This window comes from Podarcis tiliguerta (assembly GCF_965153285.1).
Source record: "Podarcis tiliguerta genome assembly, chromosome: 4".
NCBI lineage: Eukaryota > Metazoa > Chordata > Lepidosauria > Squamata > Lacertidae > Podarcis > Podarcis tiliguerta.
In genome coordinates this window covers 36,636,505-36,651,028 of record NC_139537.1, presented here as the reverse complement: position 1 = coordinate 36,651,028, position 14,524 = coordinate 36,636,505, and the positions used below count along the sequence as shown (strand labels likewise).

Here is a 14,524-nt window from a genome sequence, read left to right as displayed (position 1 = left end):
CATACTCTACCCTGTGTGACTTTATGGAGTGACAAGCAGTGGCGTAACGTGGGGGGGTGCAGGGGGGGCCGGTCGCACTGGGCGCAACATCTGGGGGTTAGGGTTAGGGGGTGCAAATCCACGGGTTAGGGGGCACAAATTACTTGTCTTGCCCCGGGTGCTGACAACCCACACTACGCCACTGGTGACAAGGCTACTGCCACATGCACATTCTTGCTTTGCAGAGGGCAGCAGCACTGGGGGTGTGGGGGGGGGGTGGGACAGCTCCATCCAATTCAACTTCCTTGCCCTGCCTGGCATCCCAGCCAGAAATACAGCTTCAGTTTGTTGCAACCAATTTGTTCTCTGAGGTTCAATGGAATTCAGTCACAAGAACTAAATTTCAATGGGACAGAGCCCATCTTCTTATTCCTGCCATCCAAATCTATTAATGATGAAGCAGAGCTCAGGTTTCCGAAATACTGCACAGAAGTGAATTTTCTCTCTCTTTCATCTGTTACCTCTTGAGCTTAGAAAATAATAGGCACCAGTGATCCCTATCTTAACTAAAGCCCTATGTCTCTGAGACACATAATGACTGATGTGTTGCTCATTCACCTTAATTTAGGAGTGTTGGATTTGAAAAAAATGTCAGTGTTGAAGCTGAGCACATGAATTTTTGGTGTGACCTGGAGCAAACCTCTTGGCCGTTGCAATGAAGTCATTGCTTTATTAACCTTATGGAAGCAATTGGAAAATGCAAAGCCTTTATACAGTATCTGGATTGCATTCTGAGATGCCTGGAAAATTCTCCAGTGGCTTTACCTTATGTCCATAACCTTTGAGAGATTACAGTTTTTCATCATCAAATGTATTACGTGGTTTCATTGTCACTTCCAGAAAATACTTCATGTTCCTAATTCAGTAACCTGATCCCAGAGGCTCATTTTAAATATGTGTTAGACGCGACACTTTGGAAAAGAGCCCAGTCTCTGCAGACTGAACGCCACGTGTACTTTGCCAAAACATTTCAGGGTTTTATTTTCACCGAGGCATGCATGTCCACTATACTGACAAGTGATAGTGCCGGTTTCAGAGCTGGATCCTGCTGCAATGATATCTGTCACATTGCGAGGTTGAGAATGAATTCACAGGATGAATTTCATCCCAGACTGTGGGATCAACTTAAAACTGAATTACAGTGGAGCTCTTTGTTTGCCACACTTGTGTGCAGTACTAGTTTTTGTGGCTCCCTACCCTTCATGATGGCAAAAAGGCACATACGGGGGGGGGGGGGGTAGAGATGAACTTCCAAATTAACTCTTAAGACTGTTTCACAACATTACAGTTTTGATGCCAAAAACACATGCCCTCGAGCACATACCTGCCACTCTCACAGCATGTGTTAAAACACACAAAAGATGTAAGTGATATACAGGCTGTAACTATTTTGCATGGGGGTTCCAATCCTGCCCCCCTCGTGCATTGGGTGGAGTGTGCCCTGCCCCGTTCCTCCCCACCCACGTTCTGCCTTCTTCCATGTCCAAGAGGACCTGTGCGTTGGCAGCCGTATGTCAGCTGGAAGGGCCAAATATGGTCACCTCCTGTGGTATAACATTACAGGGGCCAGTCTTTCCTACAGATAAGAAATTTGAGGTGTGATTTTAAAGTAGGGTTGGGAAACCTGAGAGCCACATTGTCTTGTGGGCACATGCCAATGGGGCAATGGGCATCATACCTTTATACAGTAAAGGTAAAAGGTAAAGGACCCCTGGACGGTTAAGCCCAGTCAAAGGCGACTGTGAGGTGCAGCACTCATCTTGCTTTTCAGGCCAAGGGAGCCAGCATTTGTCCACAGACAGCTTTCTGGGTCATGTGGTCAACATGACTAAATCGCTACTGGCGCACGGAGGACTGTGACCCTTTTACAGTAGGCTGCATTCCAGGCATACAAATATCAGAGTTGTTGTTGTTACATGCAATCCTCCACCCAGGCAAGCAAGAACCATGGAGTTTGGCCTCACCATCAGCCTGACAAAGATCAATAACCTGGGTTGGTAACCACATGCTTGAGGTGGTCGACAATTTTGTCTACCTGGGCTCTGCCATAACCAGCAATAACCAGCAACCTCTCCATCAACGCTGAGCTGGATAAGACAACTATGGCAATGGCTTGCCTCTCCAAAAGGGTGTGGGAGAATGTGATGCTAACAATCAATACCAAGATGAAGGTCTACCAGACTTGCATGCCGAGCACACTGCTTTTTAGAAGTGAGCTGTGGGCAACTTACATTTGCCAGTAGTGACGCCTCAGTGTCTTCCATATACAGTGCAGCAGGAAGATTTTGGGCCTCGCATGGCAGCACAGATTCTCAAAGATATACTCTCCCAAGCCCACCTTCCCAGCATGTTCATACATCTGCCTCAGTGATGTCTATGCTGGCTTGGTCACGTCCCCAGAATGGAAGGTGGCAGGATCTCCAAGGATGTGCTCTACAGGAGCTGCCTTCAGGTACCAGGCCTGTTGGCAGACTAACTCTGCATTACAAAGATGTCTGCAAATGTGACATGAAGACTGGCAACATGAACCCCACCCTAAGGGAATCCCTTGCAGGTGACAACAGTGCCTGGAGACAGACATGTTGTGTATCCGCAGCAGTGACCAGAGGAGGAATGACTGCTTGGAGGAGCACAGAGAGAAGAAGCACAATGGTGCACCAATAGCAGCAAAACTGGATGTCTTCATTCAGCCAGTGTGGTGTAGTGGTTAAGAGTGATAGACTCGTAATTTGATGAACCGGTCCTCCACATGCAGCTGCTGGGTGACCTTGGGCTAGTCACACTTCTTTGAAGTCTCTCAGCCCCACTCACCTCACAGAGTGTTTGTTGTGGGGGAGGAAGGGAAAGGAGAATGTTAGCCGCTTTGAGACTCCTTTGGGTAGTGATAAAGCGGGATATCAAATCCAAACTCTTCTTCTTCTTCTTACCTCGGCTGCAACAAAACATGCGTATCCTGCATCGGTCTCTACAGCCACAGCAGGTACTGCAACCTTCCAATAGTTTGACTTCATCCCCAAAGGCACACTTCTCCATTGTCTCCTGAGACAGACATGCTCTAATATGTACAATAATGTTGTTTTCAGGATCTTTTTAATGGTAAATATGACATGTCAGCACTGGCTGCACAGCTGTGATAGACATGTAAGGCTTGTTTTATCTGTTCTGCTTGATGCTGTGAATGCAAGTCAATAGCCAAAGTATAAAGGAGAGGAAGGGCTTTGATGTGGAATGAGTTAGTTTCAAATAAACATGCACTCAATCAGATAAGGCATCTTGGAAGGAATTGGATCTCCTTTCTATGAGAATACAAAAACTGGAATGTGCACTCTCTCTCTCTATCTGTGGTGGAGACAAAGTTAAGAATGCAGTAGGATATCAGCTGTTGTCCGGATGAAATCTCACCCTCTTCCCCCAGGCATCAAAAAAGAATCCCTGGCTTCTAGTGGCCTGCTCTTTATGTTCTCCTGAGTCAGCCTGCTTATGTTTCCCACAATTCCATGCAACTTCCTCCTCCTGCACCAGCTGTCCACACAGCAGTCAAATAAAGTGATTGCCTTTCATTCTTAATGCATCCATCCTCAACCTCTATGCATGTGACGGTTTCTATATACCGTCGTAAAATGTAAAACGAGAAAGAGTCAGAGGTAAGGATTAAGTAGGATAGCACATGTCATTTATACAACAGGCTATATTACATTGTCGTTAAAAAGGTTGACAAACTATTATCTTCCAAATCCTTTAGCTGAAACCTGCTGTATGGCAAAGTCAAGAAAGTAGCAATTATAACTGCAAAAAATGTTGTACTGCTATATTACTGTGTAACTAAATCTATGGACAGCAGTCATGGGGATTTACTATACAAATTTTCATTTAACTTGTAGTTTGGGTCTCGCTTCCCTTGACACCACAAAGGAAGAAGTACGAGTGTATAGTCTGAAGGTGAATGAGGCCAATACCTTGCTGAAATTAGGCAAGTCTGGGGCTGGTCACACTGGAAGAAATACAGGAGATATATTGTATGGGGGGGAGTTTTCTGACTATATATAATGTGTAATAACATACTATACAGTGGTACCTTGGGTTAAGTACCTAATTTGTTCCAGAGGTCCGTACTTAACCTGAAACTGTTCTTAACCTGAAGCAACACTTTAGCTAATGGGGTCTCCTGCTGCTGCCGCACCGCCGGAGCACGATTTCTGTTCTCATCCTGAAGCAAAGTTCTTAACCTGAAGCACTATTTTTGGGTTAGCGGAGTCTGTAACCTGAAGTGTATGTAACCTGAAGCATATGTAACCCGAGGTACCACTGTATATGGATACAATATAAATGTGTATCTAGGTATATAATGTGTAAGAAAAAATGTTGTCACATTGCCAATAGGCATCCAGGTCAACTGCAGTGTGATGACAGAGGAGGAGGCAAATAAGCGAGCACACAAATGGCCCAGGTGGCACAGAGAAGCAGCAGAGGAACAGTCAGAGCAGGGCAGGGCAGCTCCTCAACAGCCTCACACTGACAGCACCATTTGGTACTCATCAGCATTGGAGGCCGAAGAGGAAGAAGGTGGAAGCAAAGCAGACAGTTGCATGGGAGCTGCTCAGCCTTGTCTTCCTGCTTCCTCTGCAGCTCACCTGGACTTTAGTTTGTAGGACAAATTGTGCTGGTAGGTGGCAGGAAAGGGCAAGCAAGGCTGCTGGGATCAGGAATGGGACCATCTTGGAAGTGTGCTTAGTATTGCAGCCTTAGGACATTAAAAAACACCACTTGGAGGGCAAGCAAGAGCAGGGAGAGGGCTAAATGCCTCTTTTACCCAGCACATAGTCATTTATTTAAAAGCATTTATAAAGCGCTGAATATTTTACAAAATCCCTAAGCTTCTGATGGCCTCTGCAAGCTTTGACAGATTGTCATTGCATGCATGTGATTTGGACTTTAGGCTGCAATCCTGACCCCACTCACCCCATTGAAATCTGCACTGACTAGGTATGTTGGGTATTGCCCTCTGTTGAACCTTTGGTTTTACAAATAGTAAAAAAATTCTCCCAGCATCATAATACCCCTTGCAGGTAGCAGATGTACTTTTTATGCTTCAAACACACAGAGAGAAAGAGAGGGAGAGGGAGGAAGGAGAGAGAGAACTCTATATACTCCATAGCACAAAATACAATGAATGCTCACACACTGCTCCTGTCATTAGAAGCTATGGACCCAGCATAGTTCATGTCAATCCCATTTACAGGCAATGTTGCACTTTGCTTTTAAAGCCACTGAGGTCAATCAGAGGACAGCTCAGGTGCCTGGAGCAGGAACGAGTGCAAGGCCCCATTAACCCAAAGCAAATCCATAACTCTGCAGCTCTGAAAATCGGAATTTTTCAGGAACAGAAAAGCTGCTTTAGAAGAAATGTGGACCAGGAAACAAAAGCATCTGGTGAGATGTATCATCCATAATAAAAGTGAAACAAATTGTTTCCACCTCCCAAGTGTTCCTTTGTTTTTCAGGTAGGTACTACTATCGCCTACAGACACAATGCCACCAAACTGGAAGAAGAGAGCTTGCACTTTGTAGGAACATGGGAGCCTGATGTTTACTGACTCAGTTTGTTGATCCATTTAGGTCATTATGGTCTGTACTGACAGGTAGGAGTTTTCTAGGGTCTCTCCCAGCCCTATCTCAAGATATCAGGGATGGTACCTGGAACCCTTTGAAGGTAAAACATTCCCTTTACCATATATAAGCAGTCACTCTTTCCTCCTCTTCCACACTGTTCTAACCATCCCTAAGCATATCTCATTCACTGATTGATTTTAATTTTTACCAAATCTGTCCCTGCTAACTCTCTTCTCAAGCATGCTGGAAAGACAATGCACTGTAATTATCAGCACGCTAGCCTTGAATGAAGGATTGGAATCTTCACTCAGCTGAAACTTAATAATGACTTCAACCTAGGTGTAGCTAACACACTGGCTACATTCAATGAGGCTCCTTCAGGATAAATGGCAGGTTATAGAAAGAATGAATGAATGTCAAACCATTGTTTGCTGCTGTAATTAAGCCTGAGGAAGCCTTAGTTTCATGAGGTCCCTCATCCACTTTCTCAGTTTTGCAGTGACACCCTTCTGCCGGCAAACCACAGTGGCATGTGTGTGCTTGTGTGTTTATATGGAGGTGTTTACCTCATACGCTGGGCTTTTTTTCAGCCGGAACTCAGTGTTGGCACCTCTCAGGTGGGCGCCATTGTTATTATAAGAGAACAAGGAAGGTGTTCATGGAGAATTCCATCACCTCTTTTCCTAGAAAAATAGCACTGCTCATATGAGCCCACAACTGCCACCTGGAGTGGTTAGGTTTACACACAAGTTTACTACTGCAGTGACCTAAAATGATTAGGGCAGTTCTTGAACTGCCACCATTAGTGTTTTCTGGGTCCTCTAATTATATTGGGTGTTATCCACTGAAGTGATGCTCAAAGTAGACCCCCTTGAAATCAATAGACTTAAGTCTTGATTTCAAGGAATCTGCTCTACAACTTTGTATGGCTATCACCCAAAGATAATTAAAATAACAATTCACCCCTGAATTGGAGTGTGATTGTACTCTTCTAACTTAAAGTAAACAACAAAACAAGGAAACAAAGTAAACAGAACAGAGAAGAAGGTTTTAGTTCAATGTAATTATTGCAACAGTTCTTTGGGATCACCCCCTATAGAACTAAAGTGCAACACTGTGTTTCTGCCTTACCTTGAATGTATTTTTACATGATTAGGAGAGCTTATTAGCAAACCTCTTGACTTCCTGCCAATAAAGCTCTTGGGAGCCATGCAAGGGGAAGAGTAATCAGCTCATATTCACCAGGGATCAAATCTCAGATGAAGATCAATGTGATATTTTAATTTCATGCTTCTTCTTCAGGGAGTTTCTATTATGGATGGATTGCACATGTTTGGCTGTGGGAAAAAAAAAAAAAGATTTCCAAACCAGTCAAACCAGTCTAGAAATCTTGTTTGTTTTGTTTTTTATTGTTTTAACCTCACAGGCACATTTGGAAGTGATGGTAAATTTAAAATGACTTTAATATTTTTGGAGGGGACATAAACTCTTCTTCTGAACAATCACCATGCTTGGCTTCTTACACCGGAGTAGCTTTTGAAAATGGTAGGTTGTCTTTATAAACAGCACACTACTAAGAAAAGACAGAAAGAGAGAAGGGAAATTTGAAGCGATAGCTTCACCAACTCACCGTCATCTAAAATATAGATTTGAGCATTTACTAATTAAGACGTTTTCTAGAGCATAAGAAGACTTGTAGGGGAAAACAGTCTAGTATTTCCCAATCTCAGCAGTCAGGAAATCTTACTTTGGTTTCGAAACCACAAAGTAGCACTGAGTCAAACAAGGCAAAATCAGCAGACAACTTTTTGACGTAAATGAGTCTTTCCCATTAGCCGTCTCTTGTTTAAATAGTGGAGTTGCAAGACCTGTAAATTAAAGGTATAGTGAGAAAAGGGTATTGAGAAAAAGGTAGTTTTAAAATGTCAATCCCAGATGCTTTTGAAAGAGCAATTTCTCAACACTTGTCCTAGCTAACTTGGGGCACACATCCCAGCTAACCAAACTAGATGTGGCATTAATTTCATTCAGGAATGCAAGTGTGTGTGTGTGTGTGGTTTGTTATGCAAACAGCCTTTGTGGGAAGCAGCTGAGCAACCTTGGGATTGGAGGTGGGAAGGGAGAGTTTAATCCTTTCTATCCCAGGCAAGGTCTTGTTGAAAAAAAAGGGGGGGGGGGGCTCTCTGAAGCCATTTTCATTTCAAGGTAAGCCTCCACTGATGCCAGTGAAACAGCTGTTTGAACATCAATTGTATTCACGCAATTAACATCAAATATGATTAATGTCAAATCTAAACCCTCAGCTGCTTCTTGAAATCTTCCTTTACCCACCCAGTTCACACAGCTCTGCCAACTACCCACACCCTAGACCTTCAAAACTGACGTGTTATCTATGTCACCTGTCTGTTTTTAAAACATAGTGTGCTTTATTAATGAATCCGGAAGGCGAAACGGCTTGCCTTGAGCCTTGGAAATCACATGCTGTTCCAACGTTCTGTTGCATTTACAGGATGTGACAATCGTCATTTGCTGGCCATGGGAAGATCACATCACGATCCACTCTGCCAGACTGCTTTACTGATGTACTGCTAAGATTGCCACGTGCCCCATGCTAGCATTCCATAAGTACCTATGCATACCATTGAGAGGTTCATTAGACGGCTTCATGACTGAACAAAACACCTGATGTGAGCTACAAGCTGCCTGCAAAGGAGAACTCTGGAAAAGTATTCCACCGATGCAAATTTCTCTTGAACAGCGTGCAGTTATTTTTTGCAGTCATTTAACTAAATTTTGATACCACTAGATTGCAAGAAAGCCTCCAAGTGGCTTACAGAAATATGAAGTATTTTGATCTTTAAAAACAGTTAAGATTGATATTTAAAAATATTCAAAAGATTAAAATCAACAATAGCCATCTAGAAGTAAAACACATGCAACTTCTGCATGTTTGCATAGGCATGGGTAGACATACACATATTTAAGCAAGTACAGTGGTACCTCAGGTTAAGAAATTAATTCGTTCTGGAGGTCTGTTCTTAACCTGAAACTGTTCTTAACCTGAAGCACTTTAGCTAATGGGGCCTCCCGCTGCTGCCGTGCCGCTGGAGCACAATTTCTGTTCTCATCCTGAAGCAAAGTTCTTAACCCGAGGTAATATTTCTGGGTTAGCAGAGTCTGTAACCTGAAGCATATGTAACCTGAAGCGGATGTAACCTGAGGTATCACTGTACTGAAAAGAGTACAGCCAAGGCACCTAATGTCAGGAGGCTGGGAGTTCCAAAGATCAATTTCTTACAACAGATCCTCCAAGTGTCCCTATTTTCCAGGGGCATACCTAATTTAGAGAAGCCATCACGGTTTCTGATTTGATCCCAGAATGTCCCACTTTTCCTTAAGGTAAAGGAACCCCTGACCATTAGGTCCAGTCGTGTCCGACTCTGGGGTTGTGGCGCTCATCTCGCTTTATTGGCCGAGGGAGTGCTTTTGAACTGCTAGGTTGGCAGTAGCAGGGACCAAGTAACAGGAGCTCACCCCGTCACAGGGATTCGAACCGCCAACCTTCTGATCGGCAAGTCCTAGGCTCTGTGGTTTAACCCACAGCGCCACCCATGTCCTTTTTCTTTTCCTTAAGATAAAGGTAAAGGGACTCCTGACCATTAGGTCCAGTCGTGACCGACTCTGGGGTTGTGGTGCTCATCTCACTTTATTGGCCGAGGGAGCCGGTGTACAGCTTCCGGGTCATGTGGCCAGCATGACTAAGCCACTTCTGGAGAACCAGAGCAGCACACGGAAACACCATTTACCTTCCCGCCATTTACCTTACCTATTTATCTACTTGCAATTTGACGTGCTTTTGAACTGCTAGGTTGGCAGGAGCAGGGACCGAGCAACGGGAGCTCACCCCGTTGCAGGGATTTGAGCTGCTGACCTTCTGATTGGCAAGTCCTAGGCTCTGTGGTTTAACCCACAGTGCCACCCGCGTCCCTATTTTCATTGAAGAAATGTTGGAGGGTATGGCATTATCTGACCCCCCAAGCCATCCTGTATAGGGAGGGTTTTTTTTTAAAAAAAGTTTAATCTGTTATTATGTTTTTATGTATGTTGGAAGCTGCCCAAAGTGGCTGGGGCAACTTGGTAAGATGTCTGGGGTATAAATAGTAAAATTATCATTATGGAATGGGATGTCCCTATTTTCTTCAAAGTAATGTTGGAGGGTATGTTACAAGTGCAGAGTCTGTATTGTGTGGCATCTGTAACAGTACCAGTTCCACAAAATAAAGTTGTCAAGTGGACATATGTGAGGTGAGGAGATCCTGCAAGTACAGAACACAGTCTATCAGGATGGTTACATCTGTGACAAAACAGTTTAATTCTCCTAGTGCATGGGTAGGCAAAGTAAGGCCCGGGGGCCAGCCCAATCACCTTCTAAATCCGGCCCACAGATGGTCCGGGAATCAGCATGTTGCTTTTATTTAAAATGCATCTTTGGGTTATTTGTGGGGCATAGGAATTTGTTCATTTCCTCCCCCCCCCCATATAGTCTGCTCCCCCACAAGCTCTGAGGTACAGTGGACCAGCCCCTTGCTGAAAAAGTTTGCTGCCCCCTGCCCCCTAGTGGTGAAAAAAGATTAAAGGTGATGGCCCTTAATGATATCTTCTTGGCTCCCTACTCCAGTTTTAGCCAAATTATGACCCCACCTCTGATAACTTTCTAAGAAACAGTAATTAATCATGGGATATCACAGAATATGCGGGGGCGGCCTCCCTCTGATCCTCTGGAATTAGAACACCAGTAACCGTGGAAGGCTCAGTATTCTGTGTCATTTGAAAATCTGAGCGATCTGATTGAATGTCTTTATGCAAACACTTATAGGGTCATGGAATTGTAGGGTTGGAAGGAGTCATGAGGGTCATCTTGTCCAACCCCCTGCAATGCAAGAATCTTTTGAGAGCCAGTGTGGTGTAGTGGTTAAGAGCGGTAGTCTCGTAATCTGGGGAACCGGGTTCGTGTCTCTGCTCCTCCACATGCAGCTGCTGGGTGACCTTGGGCCAGTCACACTTCTCTGAAGTCTCTCAGCCCCACTCACCTCACAGAGTGTTTGTTGTGGGGGAGGAAGGGAAAGGGCAATGTTAGCCGCTTTGAGACTCCTTAAAGGGAGTGAAAGGCGGGGTATCAAATCGAAACTCTTCTTCTTCTTCTTCTTTCACCCAATGAAGCCCAGGGATTAAGTGTTTCATGCTCTACCGACTGAGCTATCCAGACACAAAATATGATTAAAATTAAACTGGCAGCTGCTTTCATATTTCCTTAAAGACGAATCACTAAACCATTTCAGGGTGACTTTATCTCAAGTCTCCTAAATAAAATCAGGTAGTCTATCCATCTGCAAGACTTCCTAACAGCATAAGCCTGATCGTGTCAGAAGTAAGTCTTATTGAATTCAACAAGCCTTACTCCCAGGTAGGTGAGATGAGGATCGAAAACTCAGTATCACTTTCCACCTTATAGCAAACATACATGAACTGTGGTTAGGGGGAAAAGAATAAATCCATTAATATTTAGCACTCATTTAATTTTATTTTAAATTTTATTTTTAAATGATGATAATAAACTTAGCAATCACGAGATTTGGAAACCATTTGGCAAATATATTATTTGCATCCTAGTATCAGAGCTTTTCAGATAGGAAGTTCACAAAAGTCTAGCTACTGTTGACAGAAAATCAGAGGCAAATTCTGGTATGGATATTGTTCATCTTTGGTTTAAATTCGTACATTAAAAAAAAAGAAGAAAAATGTCAGCTACTCAGCCTACTTATCTCTGTTTATATCCACAAATCACTTATTTTGAAACATATTGCATATTAGCAGATTTAGCAGCTGTTTACATTCTGGGTTATCACCATATTATGGGAAACATTTTATATGCAAAAATTAAGCCTACAGAGCCACCTTCTGGTCCTCCGTGGTTACTACAGCATTATTTTTTAGCCGTTTATTATCCTAAAGTGCCTTTAAAAACATACACAAGAAAGTGTTTGGAAAATCAAAATACAAGGGTAATTTAAAATTGCACGAAAACTACATTAAAAATCTGATTCTCAAATGCCTCGCAGATTGCATAATTATGGCATTTTCCAAATCATGGGACAAACAAGAAGGAAGAATAAATATGTATCTGCCCAACCTTCATTTGTTTCCCTCCCCCTTTTTCTTAAAATCTCAAAATCACAAGGCAAGCTTAGAGATAAGGAGATCTGGAAATCACCTGGTAATGATTTCATTCAAATTCTGATGTTAGCGCTTTTCAGAGACGCTGCCATTACTATGCACTGAATCCAGACAAAGTAGAATGGATATGATATGGATGGTACACTTAGCTCTGATTTATACAGTGGTGCCTCGCAAGACGAAAAGAATCCGTTCCGGGAGTCTTTTCGTCTTGCGGTTTTTCCGTCTTGCGAAGCAAGCCCATTGACGGATTAGCGCTATTAGCGCTATTGGCAATTTAAGGGCTAAAAACGGCTTTTTAAGGCTTAAGGGATTAGCGGTTTTGCTGCTAAAATGCTTTTAGCAGCTTAGCGCTTCAGAAAAAGGGGTTTTGGAGCGGAAACCCCCCCCGAAAATTTTCATCAATTTTCGTCTTGCGAAGCGTCTCTGCAAACGGAAAACCCTTTCGTCTTGCGGGTTTTCCATCTTGCGAGGCATTCGTCTTGCGGGGCACCACTGTATTTTACTTCCTGCAACACAACCACTTCATGGTTCCTCCACAAGCTGCTCAACATTTGCATTATTTTCTGACCACGTAGTTATGCTATATTGCAGCTTTCGTATCCATGCAGGTTTAAGCAGTCTAAATTTCCATGTGGCTCACTGCCACTGCATGCCTGTGAGGTTCATACGATACAGACTCGTATTATCCCGGAAGGTTTCAGGTCCATTTTCCTGTTCGTTGCATGATGAGTACATTTCCTCTAATTCTTGAATAGAGGTGTATTTAACTGGAGGAGGAGGTGGCTTGAAAGACGGCGGTCTGTTCAGACTAAAATGAAAAAACAACACCCAGTGTATTTAAAAATAATACGCAGCAAAACACAACAGCAACACACAATAAAATGGTAGGGAAGGTAAACAAAATTAAGAAGTCATCCTTCTGAGGAGAAAACAACCTCATACATAAAGTTTCTGGGCAATATACAAGGGCAGCCCCACATAGAGCAGATTACAGCAATCTAGTTTTGAGGTTGCCAATGAATGGACTACATTAGCCAGACTACTCCAGTCCAGAGATGGGTATAGACAATGCTGATAATCCTAACCACAAAGGTCACTTAGGTCTCTGATGGCAAAGGTGCATTGAAGGCTACCCCCAAGTTATGCGTGTGCTCCTTCAGAGAGCATGCAAGCCCCGGTCCAGTATATCTGAAGGAGCATCTCCACCCCCATCATTCTACCCAGACACTGAGGTCCAGCGCTGGAGGCCTTCTGGTGGTTCCCTCACTGCGAGAAGCCAAGTTACAGGGAACCAGGCAGAGGGCCTTCTCGGTAGTGGCACCGCATTGCGGAACACCCTCGCACCAGATGTCAAAGAGAAAAACAACTACCAGACTTTTAGAAGACATCTGAAGGCAGCCCTGTTTAGGGAAGCTTTTAATGTTTGATGCATTACTGTATTTTAATATTTTGTTGGAAGCTGCCTAGAGTGGCTGGGGAAGCCCAGCCAGATGGGTGGGGTAATAATAATAATAATAATAATAATAATAATAATAATAATAATAATAAACAAGCGATATGAAAATCTGTTAAATCTCAAGTTTCAGACCAGGGCAAAGAGGTGCATCTTCAGCATAAAAGGGCTGTGGAACCCCTCCTTCCCAAACTTCTGAGGGCAGTGGAACTATCAATCTTAACATCTGAGAAGGTCTGTAGGGAAGGAAGTGGTATTTCAGATGTTTGTGAACTGAGCTGTTTGGGGTTCACTAATGGTGAGTACCTTGAACTGGGTCTGGAAATGAGCTGATAACCCATGCAGCTGTCTTTAAAAACAGGGTCTATGTCAGTTCCAAATGGAACCAGCAATCTGACTGCTGCATTTTGGAGCAGTTGAAGTTTCTAAGTCATCTTCTAGAGCAGCCCCACGTAGAGCATATTGTAGTAGTCTGGTTTATAACTATGACTTGCCCAATCCTCTCCTTGTCGTGCACAATAGTGGAGGTCATGGATAGATATATAAAAAGGCACAACCAGCTGTTTCAAATAGTGCGGCTGTCTCTTTTATGCAAAATGTTACACTTCATTACAGTTGACAGGAGTTGGAATTGCTTACATGATGCCACACACTTCTGTGTATATGTAAGTACAAAAAACGCTGAGGATTTCAACAGGGATGCCAGCAGGAAAAGTTGTTTTGGGTCTTATTCACCATGTTCAATAAGTATCTGTGATTCTGATGGTGTCTGAAGAAATTAGCCAAGGTTTTACACAGCACCACTTTTATTGTAGTCCAGTTCTTTATTGTGATCCAACTGGGGCAAGTCAATGGGATGCCTTGAGATGTTGCTGGATTCCAACTCCCATCAGCATCAACCTGAATGGCCAATATTTACGGGTTGATGGGAGTTGTAGTCCAGCAATGTTGAAGAAGGGTGCCATCTTGGCTACCCTGCATTAATGCAGATTGGTGCAGATGCACTGAACATGCTCAAGTCCCACTGTGATCAATGGGGCTCAGCAACTGCAATTTCAAGAATGCTAAATTACACACCATCCTAATCAGATTGCAAATCGCAGGCATGCATGAAGCTGCTTTATACTGAGTCAGACCACTGGTCCATTTAGCTTATTGCCCACTGTGACTGCCCCCATTACCCCA

At 43.5% G+C, this 14,524-nt stretch overlaps 1 protein-coding gene and 1 long non-coding RNA gene across 3 annotated transcripts in view; one reads left to right on the top strand and one right to left on the bottom strand.

Moving 5' to 3' along the window:
• The window catches only part of LOC310676528, a 719,806-nt gene that overhangs the window by 152,188 nt on the left and 553,094 nt on the right, over positions 1-14,524 (top strand). The window lies entirely within an intron of this gene.
• The window catches only part of CD96 (CD96 molecule), a 29,503-nt gene continuing 26,265 nt past the window's right edge, over positions 11,287-14,524 (bottom strand). The window contains exons 12-13 of one of the 2 annotated variants that reach the window (XR_014510576.1): positions 12,390-12,694; positions 11,287-12,053 (exon numbers count right to left, since the gene is read on the bottom strand). Coding sequence is in view for 1 of the 2 variants with exons in the window: in XM_083438414.1 (XP_083294540.1) it covers positions 12,523-12,694 (172 nt within the window). In the remaining variant the exon portion in view is untranslated. Of the gene's footprint in view, positions 12,054-12,387; positions 12,695-14,524 lie in introns of those variants that run through there. The other variant, XM_083438414.1, reaches the window with a different exon arrangement.